This window comes from Musa acuminata, chromosome BXJ1-7 (assembly GCF_036884655.1).
Source record: "Musa acuminata AAA Group cultivar baxijiao chromosome BXJ1-7, Cavendish_Baxijiao_AAA, whole genome shotgun sequence".
NCBI lineage: Eukaryota > Viridiplantae > Streptophyta > Magnoliopsida > Zingiberales > Musaceae > Musa > Musa acuminata.
The window spans coordinates 40,194,810-40,212,889 of NC_088333.1; the positions used below are offsets into that span (position 1 = coordinate 40,194,810).

Genomic DNA, 18,080 nt, shown 5'->3' on the forward strand with positions numbered 1-18,080 from the left:
CAACGAGGACGAAGAGGAGCGAACTGATTTAAAGAATCGAAAGGTATATATATATATATATATATATATATATATATATATATATATATATATATATATATATATATATATATATATATATATATATATATATATATATATATATATATATATATAACATTTCCATCGCCACAAGGTTGGATTTTGAGGAGTGAAATATATAAAAATTGATAACTTTGAAATCCTTATATAAGTAGAAAGGTTATTTCCATCTAACAAGAGTCATTCTTGAAAATTTTAATGAAAATTCGGTAAAAAATAAAAAAATTGCAACTTTCATGTTGTAGCTGTGAACTTGTGATTAAAAAAAAAAAGCGAATGGTATTTAAATGTTTTTGTTAATATTTTTAAAGAAATAAAGATGTAGAAAGAGGGGAGTGATAGAATGGTTAAACCTCCCAAACCCTAATCTTCCTTATATACAAGAGAGGCAAAGAACAGAGAACCGGCAAATAGTTTCTGTACTATATATATATGAGAACACCGCCATAGGGTTTCTCTCCCTGCGTTGTGGTTTGGTTCTCTGTTTTGTCGGCCGACACGTCGAAGGAGGGAGGGAGATGGCGCAGTCGCTGGAGCTGTTGTTGATACAGTTCTTGATGCCGGACAACGACGCGCGGCGGCAGGCGGAGGAGCAGATAAAGCGGCTATCCAAGGACCCGGCGGTGGTGCCCGCCCTTGTCCATCACCTCCGCACCGCCAAGACCCCCAACGTTCGCCAGCTCGCCGCCGTCCTCCTCCGCAAGAAGATCACCGGCCACTGGGCCAAGCTCTCCCCGTCCCTCAAGCTCTCCGTCAAGCAGGCCCTCATCGACAGCATTACCCTTGAGCACAGGTTCCTCCATCGTCTCTGGCTCAATTCTTGAATCCTCCCTCCTTTATGCTTTTTCTTTGGTGATCAAGATTTGCTCATCAAGAACTCCGTGGTTCTTGGATACTAGAATTTAGCGGTTTCCTGAAAAGGATTCATCGATGTACGTGCCGGTGCTTCTTGTTGTCCGCGAGGGTTTCGTGATCTTATCCTACTGTGAAATATTACACAACTCCATTAGTTCTAGTCTCCGCAGGTCGTCCGGTAATTCATGTATATTATTGCTGTAGTATGACCGTGGTTGTCGTTTGAATTGTTTAATTAAATTGTGATCGTGTAGTCTCATCTAATTTGATATGATTTAACCAATTTTGATTTGATATGATAGTAGCATTAAGTATAGTGTGAAATTTGCCTTGCGCTTTCTCACTGACCCTTCTTTGTTGCCTGCTTATTGGACTATCTTTTTATCAATTTGAAAGATCAAAGGCTTGAACATATTGGACTTGTATATCATGGTTCCAAGTCTTGGGTGTTGGACATCTGTTGATCCTTATTCAGATTGGTATAGAACCGCTGTCCGGTTCTTACCGGTTTACTCGACACATGGTTCATTGGTATATGCCATTGTACGAGATGAGGAGGAGGAGGATAGGTACCACAGCCAGCTCCAAACAGTGGGAGTGTCATATCACATGTTTGAGGGGTGGGGGTGTGGTGACAGACAGAGGTGGGGTGTCAAAGGTGTTCTTATTAGTAACTCTGATTTGGATCATAACTGTACAAAACGGGCTCTCCATTGGATCATTATTTACTACCTGTTTCATATTGGTCCCGGTCATTATTCAAACCCTGCTATATGTCACGACAGCCCACTCTCATTATTGTGATTCTGGCCTTATCCAACTATATGCTACTTGTTATATCTAAAGCTTACCACAGCGTATATATTGTTTTCTTTTGCATTTTTCCCTAGCAAATAGCATTCCTTAATCAATTTGAGTTTTTACAAGTTGAATGGTACCATGTATATTTTTGTTGTCACTTAAAACCTTTGCTTTCCCTTGCTGTTTGTCATTTTAAGCATCAAATATAGTAATTATTGCCATGTGCATTTTTGCTCAAAGGATGTGGTGGTTTGTACAGCCCTCTTGTGAGGCGAGCAAGTGCCAATGTTGTGAGCATCATTGCCAAGTATGCTGTGCCAGCTGGAGAGTGGCCTGAATTGTTACCTTTTCTTTTCCAATGCAGTCAAAGTTCACAAGAGGACCATAGAGAAGTAAGTTCTCTTTTACACTGCTTCTTTTCCAAGTTAGAATTCTTGCATGTTTTTGCATAATCATATATTGGCAACTGACTGATATAATTAGTGTAAAGAAAAATATTCTAATACCAGAAATGAAGCAACAGGAAATAAAGCAGTAGGTGATAAAAAGAGGTATTGAAATGGAGGAAGATATGTAAGGAGGAGCTAGAAGGAAAGAACTGCTGAAGAGTGATATGTTGAATTAGAGAAGATAGAGCGAGACAGAAAAACAAATTAGCACGTGTATTTGGCAGTTCAAGTATTTTAGTTGTGGATTAACACCTAGAATCTAAGCTATCTAATCTTATCATAATATTTAATGGTTGATTGTTGGACTGAGTGGAAGAGATTTTAGTAATAAATAGTTATTTATATTTAGTGGTTTGATTGTTGGAGTGGGTAGAAGGGATTTAGTAATAAACAGTCATGATTTTAGGAATAAATAAAGTTAGTCTGCTCTGTTCAAATAGAATTCCTTCAAACATAGTATTAACTTTGAAAAGTTGTAGTTGTAAGAAAAGGTATGGATGAATTTTTAATCTGCAATCTTGTGTAAAAAAAATATTGTCAGTATTGACTGCAATTCAAGTGGCAATTTTTATCAAATTCAATAAATTCTGTTCTCATGTGTAACAATCAATATGGCATGACAAGTAGTCTCAGAGAAAGAAACAGAGTTGAGGCTGTGGTTTGCATGAGTTCATGCTGTAATTAATAATGTCAGTATAAAGGTTTCAGATATAAAGTGAGGCAGTAGTATTTCAAAGACTGTTGAAACATGAAAACCTTACCCACATGCTAGAATTACCTTTGCTGTATGCAGACCCATGTTGTGCAGTGGACTGGCTGCTCTGTGCTGTTAGTGTATGCTGCAATGTGTCAGTATTTATACGTGTTTGACAAAGGAGAATTGGAGGAAGAACTAAGGAGAAAAGGGAAAATAGAAAGGCACATCCTTGTTCCCATAGACCTCATCCCTATCAGAAGTGGAAACTCGATGCTTGGCTTCTTAAGCCGTTGTGTCACGAACGGTCATCGCGTGCCCGCAACAACTCTGTTCAACGAACCGTTCGTCATTTGTGTTTTTACATGTACAGATGCGTGATAGCATGTTTTGGCTTGGTTTTATGTCCTTTTGCCTGTAAAAATGTAAGTTCGAACAAGTTTCAGCGCTACAGTGCGATCGCTCACCGAACCGAGCAAAACAACCCAAAACAGTTTCATTTTTGCGTGCCACGGGCTGTTTTCTGCAGCTCGCTTCTGCACGTGAAACATTAGCCATCTCGGCACCCTGGAACCACCCGGGTGGCACCATAAGGGATGGAGTTTCGGTATAGTGTCGGGCATTGAACAACCTTTCGCAAGTTCGCACGTTACCTTGACGGGAACTTGTTGTCGCGCTTGACACCCGGTGAGCAGCTGTTTGTGGACTTGCAGCTGTTCGTTCAACCTTCTAAAGTCCTTGTTTTCCTCCTCTCCCTTTTTTCTCTTGTGCACGCAAGGTGCTCGCTGAATTGCTTGTAATGTTTCCCCTTTTCGCGAGACGTTGGGACTTGTTCGTCGCTCGTTCTTCGAACTAATCAACTTTCTCTTTTACAGATCCTTCGGGACCTGCAAGAGATTGCAAGTGGGCTGATCTTTGCGGATGCATATCACAAGGGCGAGGCGCGACTTAGGCAATGCAAGCTAAGTTCGCGTCTTTGCCGCAATGGTGCCTCACGACTTATGCAATTCCAGCTAAGTTCGCGACATTGTGGTATCAGAGCCGGTAAGCAATTCGAGCAAGCAACGAAGGAACTTCGCATTTTCACAATGGCAAAGCATCGTGGCGAATCAAGCAAGACGGGACAAGTTGGACCCTTGCCCCAAGCAGTCGTAGGTGGGCTGCAAGTGCATACTTGCTCTCATGTCGTTGGAGCCACTCAAGTGGAGCACGACGATGAACATAACGAGCGAGAAGTTGGTTACTCTCCGCGAGCGGAGGAGGCCCAATCTGGAGCGCCAAACGGGAAGAAGAGCCATAAGGAGAGACTCACAGCGGCAGAAACCCACTTGGATGTTCTTGAAGCGAGCTTGGAGGAACTCTACCATGGCCAACGAAGGCTTGCTGGGGTAGAGAGCTCGCGCCCTAGTCGATCGATTGTCAGATGACACCAAAGACTTCGTGCAACACCTGCAGGAAGTCGTGGCGGAACTCACTTCCAGGATGACCATGCTCACGAGGGCCCTGAATGCGGGAGGAAGCAACACCCACGTTGCACCGACACAAAACTTGAGAGCACCCGAGCTGCATTGTTATGGAGGTGCTCGAGATGCCAAAGAGCTCGAGAATTTTCTGTTCGACATGGAACAATACTTTCAAGCTACGAGGCCTGATTCTGAAGAAAACAAAGTTTCTATAGCAACCATATATCTGAACGGAGATGCAAAACTTTGGTGGCGAACCCGTTGGGAGGAGATCCAACAAGGTCGGTGTCGAGTTGACACATAGGAGGACTTGAAACGGGAGTTAAGAACTTAGTTTCTATCGGAGAACACAGAGTTCGTCGCAAGAAGGAAGTTGAGACAACTCTGCCAAAATACTTCAATTTGAGACTACGTGAAGCAAATTTCTACGCTAATGCTGGACATACATGACATGTTCGAAAAGGATAAGCTGTTCAGCTTCCTCGATAGTTTGAAACCATGGGCTTAACAAGAACTACATCGAAGGAAACAATCTTCAGGCAATCGCCCTCCAAAATATTCTCGAGGGAAGGAGCTCGGGGGCGAACAAAGGAAGAAGAGTTCTTACAAAGGGCCATGCCCGAAAGGCAAGGCCCCGAAACATGGCGGATGCTTCTTGTGCGGAGGGCCGCACATGGTAAGAGAGTGCCCACAAAAACAGGCACTTAATGCTTTAACAACTTTCATCCATCCCCCCCGATCGGACAAGGGCAAGGCTGTCGCTCTTAGTTCGAGTAGTTCTGAATCCAGCAACGACGGTGAGGAGTAGCAAGGACCCCGGATGGGAGCAATGCGTTTGTTGAACGCCATGTGGGGTCAAGTGGGGGAGAATACGAAGACAAAACTACAAAAAGCAGGAAGTGGCGAGTTGATGTACGTAGACATAAAGCTCAATGGCCAAACGACCCGTGCAATGGTGGACACGGGCGTTACCCACAACTTTATTGTCGATCGAGAAGTAAAGCGACTTGGGCTGATCTTGGAGAAGAGCCCAAGTCGAATGAAGGCGGTGAACTCGGAGGCCAAGCGAATCTCCGGGTTGGCAAAGGGAGTTCCCTTCAAGATCGGAACATGGAGCGGGAGGACAAACATGATGGCGATGCCACTGGACGACTTCCAAATGATTCTTGGAATGGAATTCATGCATGCGACGAAGTTGGTGCTAATGCCGTTCTTAAACTCCTTATGCATGATGGGAGGTGATGACCCCTGTGTGGTTCCCGTCTCTCGGAAAGGAACCAGGGAACCCCAACATATTTCAGCATTACAACTGAAGAAAGGGGTACGAAAAGACGAACTAATATTCGTGGCTGTTATGAAGCTAGAGCCACTCGACGAGAAGGCCATTCATGAACCTGCTGTGCTGGCGAACGTCCTGAAGGAGTTCACGCATGTTATGCCACCCGAGTTGTCGATGACTCTACCGCCACGCAGAGGCGTGGATCACCACATCGAGCTGGAGCCAGGAGTGAAGTCTCCAGCGAGACCACCCTACTGCATGCCCCCACTAGAGTTGGCAGAGCTCAGAAAGCAGTTAGGTGAACTGCTAAGCGGTGGTTTCATCCGCAGTTTTAAAGCACCATTCGGAGCTCCAGTTCTCTTCCAGAAGAAACAAGATGGGAGCCTCCGATTATGCGTCGATTACCGAACCCTCAACAGAGTGATGGTGAAGAACAAGTATCCCATTCCGTTCATCGTGGATTTGTTCGACCAATTGGGTAAAACCAAGTATTTCTCAAAACTCGACCTTCGGTCGGGGTATTGGTAGGTGTGCATTGTTGAAGGTGACGAAGCGAAGACTGCCTGTGTGACCAGGTATGGAGCGTCTGAGTTCTTGGTGATGCCTTTCGGCTTAACCAACGCTTCGACCACGTTTTGCACTCTCATGAACCAGCTATTCAAAGAGTATTTGGATAAGTTCGTGGTCGTCTACTTGGACGATATCGTCGTCTACAATCAAATGCTCGAGGAACATGTCAAGCACCTTCGGATAATTTTCAAGGTTCTCAAGGAGAACACTTTGTTTGTGAAAAGGGAGAAATGCTACTTTGCTCAAATGGAGATCTTATTCTTGGGGCATCGAATCGGTGATGGCTCCATTCAGATGGACAAATCGAAAGTGCAAGCGGTTGCGGAATGGCGAACCCCAAAGAAGGTGCCAGAGTTAAGATCCTTGGTTTCGTCATTTACTATCGACGCTTCATAGCGGGTTATTCGAAGCGTGCAACTCCACTAACGGAGTTGTTGAAGGAGCAACCTTGGAGGTGGTATGATAAATGTGAAATTGCATTTTAAGATCTGAAGGTTGCTGTGTTGGAAGAACCATTGCTCAAATTGCCAGACTATCGGGAGCCCTTCGAAGTCTATACAGATGCTTCAAACTTCGTTATTAGGGGAGTACTTATGCAGGAGAGTCATCCGATGGCCTACGAGAGCCGCAAACTCAACGAGACCGAGCGGCGGTATCCAGTGCACGAGAATGAAATGGCAGCGATGATCCACTTTCTACGAGTTTGGCGACACTACCTTCTTGGATCGCGATTTATGTTAAGGACAGACAACATCGCTTTGAGCTATTTTCAAACTCAGAAGAAACTCTCCCCAAAGAAAGCACGATAGCAGGACTTCCTGGCTGAGTTTGATATGGCAATGGAGTACAAGCTCGGAAAGGCAAATGTCATGGCCAACGCATTGAGTGGAGCGTGTGAATGCCGTACAATTGGAGGGCAGAGGCCAAGCAAGTCAATTGCACTCCAACTTCCTTTCCAGGATCAGGGATGCTCTGTACAGTGATCCCCAAGCAGTAACCCTGATGCAGCTCATTAAAGAAGGCAAGACACGATGGTTTTGGGTTCACGAGGGACTCGTTTACACCAAAGGGAATAGGGTTTATGTTCCTCGAGTGGATAATCTGAGGCGTGAATTCTTAAGAAAGTGTTACGATTCCCTTTGGGCGGGACACCCAAGCATTCACAGAACCTTAGCTCTCGTGGAGAGGGCCTTCTACTTGCCGAAGACGGGGACTGATGTAGAGGAATATGTTCGAACGTGCCTCACTTGCCAACAAGAAAAGGTGGAGCAGCGGAAGCCGGTGGGACTGTTGGAGTCGTTGTCCGTACCAGAAAGGTCGTGGGAGAGCATTTCCTTGGATTTCATATCTAGCTTGCTAGTAGTAGGGAGACTCGGATCGATACTCGTGGTGGTCGATCGATTTTTAAAGTATGCAATTTTCATTGTTGCTCCCCTACACTGTTCAGCAGAGGAGGCGACCAAGCTGATGATGAAGGATGTGGTGAAGTATTGGGGAGTCTCGTATAATATCATCAGTGATCGAGACGCTCAGTTCCTGGGACGATTATGGACCGAGCTATTCAAATTGTTGGGGTCGAAGTTATACATCTCCATAAGCCTCCACCCCCAGATGGATGGCCAGATCGAAAGGATAAACTTGCTCCTAGAGCAATATCTTCGGCACTACGTGAGTGCCAACCAACGAGATTGAGTGAAGTTATTGGACATTGCCCAATTCTCCTACAACTTGCAGCGGAGCTCTGCGTCCAACAAGAGCTCCTTCGAGATCATTACAGGGCAACAACCGTTAACTCCTCATACCATGGTAATCGGGTATACTGGGAGTAGTCCGTCAGCCTACCACTTCGCAAAGGAGTGGCACCGAAATGCAGATATTGCGCGAGCTTACTTGGAGAAGGCGGCAAAAAGAATGAAGAAGTGGGCAGACTTGGGAAGGCGGCCGCAAGAGTTCAAGATCGTTGATATGGTGTTGGTCAAGCTCCAACCAGCATCACTCCAATTCTTTAGGAACAAAGTAAACAAAGGATTGGTGCACAAGTATGAAGGGCCCTTCCCAATTATCAACAAGGTGGGCAACGTCTCTTACAACTTGCAGCTGCCGGCATGGTTCAAAATTCACAATGTTCTTTACGCCGGCAACTTGAAATCCTACCACTCGGATCCGCAAGATGCTTCCCGAAGTGTTCCAACTCGGCTACCCCCCACCAGAGCCTCCTATGAGAAGCGAGTTGAAACCATTTTAGCGGACCGCAAGATAAAGCTACCCACTGGAGCTGAGCAGACCGAGTACTTGGTGAAGTGGCGAAAGGTTCCCCGAACTGAAGCCAGTTGGGAGCCTGAAGATGCCCTACGACATGAAGAAGCAATCATCAACAACTACCAACAAGCGTTGACGAGGGCGTCGACAGTTTGAGTGGGGGAGAATATCACGAACGATCGTCGCGCGCCCGCAACAACTTTGTTCAACGAATCGTTCGTCGTTTGTGTTTACATGTACAACTGCGTGGCAGCATGTTTTGGCTTGGTTTTATGTCCTTTTGCTTGTAAAAATGGAAGTTCGAACAAGTTGCAGCGCTACAGTGCGATCGCTCATCGAATCGAGCAAAACAGCTCCGTTTTCACGTGCCACAGGCTGTTTTCTGTAGGCCGTTGTTGCACGTGAAACATCAGCCATCTTAGCCCCCTGGAATCACCCGGGTGGCACCATGGGGGATGGGGCTTTAGTATAGTGCCGGGCGTTGAACAACCTTTCGCAAGTTTGCACGTTACCTTGACGGGAACTTGTTGTCGCGCTCGGCACCCGGTGAGCAGCTGTTTGTGGACTTGCAGCTGTTCGTTCAACCTTCTAAAGTCCTTGTTTTCCTCCTCTCCCTCTTTTCTCTTGTGCACGCAAGGTGCTCGCTGAATTGCTTGTAAAGCTTCTCCTTTTCGAGAGACGTCGGGACTTGTCCGTCCCTCGTTCTTCGAACTAATCAACTTTCTCTTTTACAGGTCCTTCGAGACCTGCGAGAGGTTGCAAGTAGGCTGATCTTTACGGGCGCATATCACAAGGGCGAGGCGCGACTTAGGCAACGCAAGCGAAGTTCGCGTCTTTGCCGCAATGGTGCCTCACGACTTAGGCAATTATAGCCAAGTCCATGACAGTTGGTTGCATGTGTGATGATCATATTGCTGTCAACTGTGGAAACATTGGCACTGATCTTTAGTTATAACATTTTGAATAGTTCGGTGACTGAACCATGTTATCCTGAAACCAAACAAAAAAAAAGTGATTTGTGGACTGGTACGAGCCAGCCATATAACTAGTACAGTGCCAGTATTTCTTGCTCAAAAGCAACTAATAGTATCTCGATTCTCACATTTTTGTGTCTGGTATTCTTTGTTTCAGTGACTTTAGCTTCATGTTTTCTGAATGCTTAAACGTTGCACTAAAGATGTGCCTTTGACTATGATGCACTAAAGGATTTGTTTATTTATCTCACCATATGAATATACTGTTTTGAATTTGAAATGGTCTCGGTGGCTGACCTTCTGGTTTAAGACTAGACCTTGTTTTTTGACAATTTCAGTGTCATCTACCTGTTGTTCTCATCATTGCATTTCAGTAAAATTGGCTGACACCATTTGACAGCAACAATAGCAGTTTTAAAACCAGATTATGGTATCCCGATCAATTTTATGGATTTGTGTGTTGCATCCAGATGTTCTGTTTAGCTATTGATTGTTTTCTTTTCTGTGATTGCATTGAATGATTCGTCTAATTTTTGAAGGGTTATGCTTATTCATTCTTCTGGCATTCTGCTAGGTGGCCCTGATCCTTTTCAGCTCTTTAACTGAAACAATTGGGCCGACATTTCAATCCCATTTGGCAGATCTTCAGCCTATTCTGCTTAAATGCCTGCAAGATGAGACAAGCACTCGTGTTAGAGTTGCTGCTCTGAAGTATGTATTGTGCTGTTTATGAATACGTATGTCCTGTTTTTGTAGAAGTGTCTTCTGTGTGACTTATATCATGATTTGTATGGGCATCAATCTGACCCATCTTCATTAATCTGGCAGGGCTGTTGGATCTTTTATAGAGTTTATCAATGATGGTGCAAATGTAGTAAGTTTGTTGACCATTCCGTTAATATTATGGTCTATAGAAACTGTTGGGATTCCGTTAATATTATGGTCTAGTCTAATCTGTTATTATTGTTTTTTTTTTTGCAAACATGTAAAATGCTAGTCTTTAACATCTAGGTAAACCATGTTTTTGATCCCTTTGTTTTCATGATAAATTATGCTTGAAAAGGTACTAAACTAAAACATAAATTAAGCAAGTTGTGGAACAAAATATTCTCCCTCTCTTGCCAAATTAGCTTTTCATATTTTCACAGTTGTTCCTTCCTTACTAAGGGATTTGGGTCATAATCTAGAAGCTGACATTAATCTCTAGCTGGTTGTTTTGTCAAGAAAGTTATAGCTTGTAATAGAATATCATGGTCTCAATCATGGTTCACCTTACTGGTTTGTATCGCTGTCCAGATCAGCCATCGATACAGTATGTACCGATGTACCGAGTGTATCGCTCATACCGATCCCTTGTTGGATTGGTATGTATTGCCCATACTGAGCGGTATATCGTGGTATGGAGAACCTTAGTCTCAATGAGAAACGTCCTAGCTTTGCTGTCAAAATTACTTAAGGAGTTACTTTTTGATTGCATGATGACTTGTACATCAATCCAAATCCCAGCTTATACCTGATGTGGAACTATAGTGTCTCACACTCTTTTCACTTCAAATCTTGATGTCCTTTTAAAATCATTCGCTTCAGGGAGAGCATGTTGTCACATATAACTGTAGTTATGGATCTGCACTTTTGGTATTTCAGTATCAAATTTTATATTATAACTGCTAGTTACCAGCAACGAGTTAACAAAAAAAAGAATCAGGATGAAAAGGAAAAGCGATCTTTTAAGCACAAGACATTTGAATGACTGTTTTCAACAAAAACGGGATACATATAAGCCCATAAAAGAGTTGTTAGTTCATGCATTTTCAAATTTGACCTAGTCAACCCGTCTTATTTTTCTCACTTATTTTTGGAGATAATAATATGCTTTTGCATGAAGGTCCCAAATTAGGATCACCCTAGGAACTAATATTGAACTCACGTTGCTTGTATTATAAAGCATGTGCCAATGCAGTAACAGATATCAGGGAAATGACGTATCATGTTATACTCTATATGAAATCTCCCATAGCTTATGATTTTGACTCAAACAATGGCTTGATGAATAATAAAAGGGTTTTACCTTGTTTGTTATTGTGGGTTGCTTGTCATTTGGAAACTGAAAAGTTTGCAGCTTCTGATCATGTTCTTAAGAATCATTAAAAGAGGGGCCAAGTACGTTAATTTGATAAAGATTTCAGTATTTAGTTCGCTGATAGGTTTATCTTGACCCAATGGACTGTTTATCTTGAACTCCCATTTGGAACCTGTTGCATTATGTTACACTTGTTTAGGTTCTACTAGCTACAGAGAAACCAAAGTTCATTGTTTGTTAATTTAAAATTGGTCAAAATTTTGTTCTGCCACTGTTTTGCAGGTAAAGTTATTTCGAGATTTTATTCCAAGTGTCTTAAATGTGTCAAGGCAATGCCTTGCTAATGGCGAGGAAGATGTCGCCTCTATTGCTTTTGAAATATTTGATGAGCTCATTGAATCTCCTGCTCCACTTCTTGGGGATTCTGTGAGGTCCATAGTGCAATTTTCTCTTGAAGTTTGTTCAAGCAACAATTTGGACTTGAACATACGACACCAGGTTTGATTGATCCACATGTTGAACATTTAGTATCTTTATGCAGATCATTTGTGAGTTCAATCTATTGGTAATTCCAGGCAATTCAGATAATTTCATGGTTGGCAAAATTCAAGGCTTCTTTCCTAAAGAAGCACAAGTTGGTTGTACCTATTCTCCAAGTTATGTGTCCTCTCCTTACAGAAACTGCCGATGGAGATGATGATTCTGATCTTGCTGCTGATCGAGCTGCTGCAGAGGTTATTGATACGATGGCCATAAATATACCTAAGCAAGTGTTTCCACCAATTTTTGAATTTGCTTCATTGAACTTCCATCATACTAATCCCAAGTTCCGGGAGGCTTCCGTGACATCATTAGGTGTTGTTTCTGAGGGTTGTTTTGAGATGTTAAAAGAAAAGTTAGAACATGTTTTACACATTGTTTTGGGAGCATTAAAGGATCAAGAACAAATGGTAAGAGGAGCTGCATCATTTGCATTGGGCCAGTTTGCCGAACATCTGCAGCCTGAGATTTTGTCTCACTATGAAAGTGTGCTTCCCTGTATTCTGAATGCTCTAGAGGATCCCTCAGATGAAGTAAAGGTAACATGTCTGCAAGCTGTGGCAACGTGACATGCTATATCAGTATGACATCAAGTTCTCATGTTTTCTGGTTTGCAGGAAAAGTCATACTACGCACTTGCAGCATTTTGTGAAGACATGGAAGAAGAAATTCTTCCTTATTTGGATGCTCTAATGGGGAGATTAGTCATTTCTCTACAAAACAGTCCTCGAAATCTACAAGAGACATGCATGGTCTTCCCCTAATTCACTATTTTTGGAATATTAACATATTAAGATTACCTTGTAAATTGAGATATTTTGTGTTTCATATTCTTACTGCAGTCTGCAATTGGTTCGGTAGCATCTGCTGCCGAGGAGGCTTTTATTCCATATGCAGAGAAAGTTCTTGATCTAATGAAAAATTTTATGGTGCTGACAAATGATGAGGACTTGAGAGCACGTGCCAGAGCGACTGAATTAGTTGGAATAGTTGCAATGGCAGTTGGTCGAACAAGAATGGAACCCATACTACCTCCTTTCATCGAGGCTGCACTTGCTGTGAGTTATTGATGCAAAGTTTTCAGTATTTTCTTTTATGTTCACCCCAGGTTCAAGGCTTATATGTCTATTGTCAGGGTTTTGCATTAGACTTCAGTGAGCTTCGGGAGTATACTCATGGATTCTTTAGCAATATGGCTGAAATTTTGGATGATGGTTTTACACAGGTAACGTATATTTTATTTTGGCTATTGATTCCCTTTATTAAGAATATCTTTGAAATAACATAATGCAGCATGTTCTTTGGTACAGTACCTTCATCATGTTGTACCTCTAGTATTTACTTCATGTAATCTAGACGATGGCTCCGCAGTGGATATTGATGACTCTGATAGTGTGGACAATGGATTTGGAGGTGTGTCCTCCGATGAAGATACAAATGACGAACCAAGAGTTCGTAATATTAGTGTAAGAACTGGGGTGTTGGATGAAAAGGCTGCAGCAACTCAAGCTATTGGCTTGTTTGCTCTTCATACCAAGAGCTCTTATGCCCTGTATCCTTATAATGTGAGGTTGTTATTAGTTTATTCATGCATGCAGCTGCCTTTTTTTTCTTTAATTGATACAGTTATATGGAGGAGTCATTGAGGATTTTGGTTAGACATGCGGGATATTTTCATGAAGATGTCAGGCTTCAAGCTATCATAGCTTTAAAACGTGGGTGACCATTTCTTTTAGCATCATTACCACCATTAAACTTATTCTTCCTAGCAAAATTCTTGTATTCTGTTCTTAATTTGTTTTCATTTTTGCATATACAATCTTTTCTCTAAAATTTGGTCCTATGGCTTATCTTTTTTTGATAAGCACTTACAATTTGCCTTGAAGTTGCATTTTTGAATGAGGTTTTAAATACCCGCTTAGACCAGTACATACTGGTGATGTCTGTTATCATTGGAAAATTTTATAGGAAACTAAATAGTGACGTATATGCTGAGCTTTAAATCCTGGTTAATAAGTAGTTTCTAGTTGGTTAAATAGGAATCAAGGATAAGGTTTTGATTCAGTTCAGTTTTTGGGTTCCATTGTAGAAACAGAATTTTACACCACATTTGGGTGCGGACAGATATTGATGTTTTCTTGAGTTCAACTAGTATAATCTATCATGATTAAAAGAATTATTTGTAGTTCAATAGTGGCATGGAGATGGGTTGGTTGGAGCTAGCATCAGTCAGGTCCTTTGAAAGTTATAGCTATCTTTGAAAGCTTGCTGAAAAGCAATAATTTCTGGATGACTAGACATTAAAACGGCAATTGACAACAAAAGATGAAAGATACGAATGAGGGAGGAAAAATGGGCTGTGATTATGTGTTGGTCGCCTCAAGCCCATGACACATAATAAGGTCCATAGTGATATGTTACAAAAGGCTGGTTTAACAGAAGTCGATTTTTATCCCGAACAAAAGCAGTAACACAAAGATAAAAAAAGGTTACCCCACTTATGTTTGTTCCCTTTACCATCCCCCACAATCTCTCCCTGAGCAAGTTTGTTGTCATCAACTGTAATTTTGGATTTTTTGCTTTTTGACTAATGATATATCACATGTCTCATTTTCATGGTGATATGGAAGATTGATCACATGTTTTTTTAATATTTTTTGTTTAGTTGGTATACTTCATGTTTTGTGGACAGATGTGACCTTCCTTTTAATGTGTCGACGTTATATGACTTCACTTTACGTGAAATTATGTAGTAACTCTATAAACATTTGGTATCTGGATCATTGTTATGGTAAGTTATATACTTCTATAATGCAAATCATGAATTTATATTAACATTCTGTTTTGACCTTTTGACACTCGTTAAATCCGAAGCTTCCACCAATTTTAAGGTCTAAGAGAGTCAATATAAGCGTCCTTACTGTAAGCAATAAGCATAACTTACTGTGTCACAAAGAAGCAAACTTAGCACTTAGGTTCACCATTTGTAGCATTAGATTATGGTTAATGAATTTAAAATGTGAGTTTGTTTTGTTTTGTTCTTTAAGTTCTTATTACCCTATCATCCGAGGAGTATTTGTTATATTATGGTTGATGAAATTAACATTATTAGTTAATTCACTATAATTTTATTATCCTGTGTTTGTATACATACTTTGTCTCATATTCATTGTGTATGCTGATAGTAAGCTTGTTTTGCCATGTGTGAGGTGTTACCTCTCATGTATTCAAGGTGTATGCACCATGTACTTATATCACATGATATTAGATACTGATAAGTGCAACGTGGAAATTTGTATATTTGAAGAATAAGAAAACAAGGTCTTGATTACGCTTTATTGAAATTGGTACTTGTAAATTGACTCCTTATTGTTTTCTTTTCAGTCTTGTAAATGAATAGCTGTGGAACTTGTAGTCTATGTTATGACACAGTCTTTCTTACTTTTCAGATATTTTAACTGCTATACGGTCAATCCCTATGGGTCACAATGTGAGTATGAAGCTTGACTTAACCTTCTATCTACTTGAACATTCCTTCTGGTTGTGGAGGATATGAATTTTCAGATGTTCAAAGATTTTTCATTTGATTCCTGAATGCTGGATTTATGAGTTATTTTTAGGTCAAATTTCATAATCTGGTCAAGTTTGTTAGAATGCCTTAGATTCAGTATAGAATATGTATTGATTCTTTTATCAAATCCACCATAAATTACTAAAGTTCTGATTGCAACAATCCCATGTCTCTTTGTGAAGCAGCCTACAGCCATGCATCAGTACATTATTGTTCTACCATCAATTAAAGGCATGGGAAACTTTTCTATTGATGTAAGAAATGTATTTGATTAAGCATTGATGTGGACCCCAAATAATGAAATATAAATTTCATGATGAACTGAACACATATTGGTTGTGTAATTTAATTCTCTTTTTAAGCCTTTATCTAATAGTGGTCACATTCAGTCACAGTTTTAACAAATTTGTTTTCCTTCATGCAGGGAGTCTCAGAAAAACAAAGGGATGTTCTTGGTAAGTTGCCATTCTAACTTGTTGTACCGTTCAAATTTCAATAATGTCATTCTTTTACCAAAACTCTCTCATTGTACTTCTGTTTAATCTGCAGATACTGTAATGAACATCTATATCAACACCATGACCGAGGATGATGACAAGGAAGTTGTTGCTCAAGCATGCATGGGCATGGCAGATATCATGAAGGAGTGTGGATACATGGTTATTGAATCTTGTAAGCTTTTTTTTGTGGAGCCGCCAAAGTATGTAATGTCTATTTGTTACATAAATAGTCTATAACATATATTCTTTTATCAGATATTCCTAGGATTGCTGAGGCAACTCTAACGCTTCTACGTGAGGAATCATCATGCCAGCAAGTAGAGTCGGACTGCGATGCTGATGATGGTGATGTTGACCATGATGAAGTCCTCATGGATGCAGTGTCAGATCTTCTTCCTGCTTTTGCAAAGGCGATGGGATCTCATTTCGAACCAGTTTTTGCTAAGTTATTTGATCCTTTGATGAAATTTGCGGTAGGAACCTTTGTGCTCTAGCTTCTCTCAAGATATTCATTTACCTTTATGAATTCATGTGTTTTTTTGTGTTTATTTTGAAGTGTTAATTACTGTGTGGACACTTCACAGACTTAGCTATCATGTTTAAATGTCTGCAGAAAGTTCCACACCCTTCCCAAGATAGAACCATGGTTGTTGCATGCTTGGCTGAAGTTGCTCAAGAAATGGGTGCGCCAATTTCTACTTACGTTGATGTAAGGAAATTACATGTTTTATGTAATAACATTTTACATATTGTTTGTATATTTGTTGACTTTATGAATGATACTATTACTCAGAGAGTGATGCCTTTGATATTGAAAGAACTTGGATCATCAGAGGCAACCAATAGGAGAAATGCTGCATTCTGTGTTGGCGAGTTTTGCAAAAATGGGGGTGCTGCAACACTGAAGTATCCTTTTGTCTCTACTTGTTTTATGACTCTATGTATCCTTTTGTTCCATTTCCTTTTTTCCAATTTTATATATATATATATATATATATATATATATAGGTTATTAAAGATATGTCAGACCTCATTTTGTTCCCTTTCATCATCTCTAGATATTATGGGGATATTCTTCGGACTCTTTACCCATTATTTAGCGACTCGGAAGCAGATGATGCGGTGTGTGATAATGCTGCCGGTGCAGTTGCTAGGATGATAATGGTGCAACCCCAATCTATTCCTCTCAACCAGGTTTGGGTTCATGTAACACTTATTTGGAAGTCAAATGCGGTAGAGGCTTAGTCGGTGAATGTTTCCCCAGGATCTACTTGATTGGTAAAAAATGCTGTTTTCACATTTTAGGTTCTACCCGTGCTTCTGAAAGCATTGCCTCTGAAGGAGGATTTCGAGGAGTCGATGACTGTTTACAGTTGCATCTGTCATCTAGTCTTATCTTCTAACTCGGTGGTATATCAGACATGATGACCTTTTATTATTGCTTTTCATTAATTACTCAGTGCAACTAAACGTTTGTGTTTAATCAATCGAAACAGATCATTCCTCTGGTGCCAGAAGTGGTAAATATTTTTGCTCAAGTTATCGCATCGCCTGTGGAGAGAGAAGAAGTGAAAAACCGGATTGGCATGGCAGTTTCTCACTTGATTTCAGTCTATGGTAATCAAATGCAGCCTGTGATGGCTGCTCTCGCACCTGCACATGCTAATGCTTTGGCTGCATACCTTAGCAAAAGGTGACAAATAAAGAACCATACATACATAGCAAAGTAATGTTGGAGCTACTTGCGTGGATTGCTGATGTGGTCTTTCCCCTTTTGGTGGCTTTTCCATAACTATTTTTTGGTGTTAGTTATGTATTTAATTATTCTTTATATCCATGTAAGTGAGTGTTTTTTGTTTGGTCAATTTTACCAATAATCAAGTGGGGAGATTTACTATTTTTACATGAGTTTGATTGAAATATTTGTTGTCGTATATATATTTTTGCCATCAGGATTTTGTCAA

The 18,080-nt window shown here is 41.0% G+C and overlaps 1 protein-coding gene across 3 annotated transcripts; it reads left to right on the forward strand.

Annotated features, from left to right (window-relative positions):
* The first annotated feature begins 479 nt into the window (after positions 1–479).
* Positions 480–18,021, forward strand: LOC135679378 (probable importin subunit beta-4). 3 transcript variants are annotated; one of them, XM_065193066.1, is made up of 20 exons: positions 482–874; positions 1,997–2,129; positions 10,000–10,136; positions 10,254–10,299; positions 11,788–12,003; positions 12,081–12,584; positions 12,663–12,797; positions 12,888–13,103; positions 13,181–13,270; positions 13,356–13,597; positions 13,672–13,760; positions 15,495–15,535; positions 16,041–16,071; positions 16,166–16,288; positions 16,372–16,589; positions 16,730–16,825; positions 16,910–17,022; positions 17,175–17,310; positions 17,422–17,523; positions 17,613–18,021. In XM_065193066.1, the coding sequence occupies exons 1-20, from the start codon at positions 600–602 to the stop codon at positions 17,811–17,813; spliced, it is 3,144 nt and encodes a 1,047-aa protein (XP_065049138.1). In that variant the 5' UTR covers positions 482–599; the 3' UTR covers positions 17,814–18,021. The 3 variants fall into 3 exon arrangements, with proteins under 3 accessions (XP_065049139.1, XP_065049138.1, XP_065049137.1); XM_065193065.1 differs by having other exon boundaries at positions 483–874; positions 17,422–17,526; XM_065193067.1 differs by having other exon boundaries at positions 480–874; positions 16,730–17,022; positions 17,422–17,526.
* Positions 18,022–18,080: the final 59 nt, after the last annotated feature.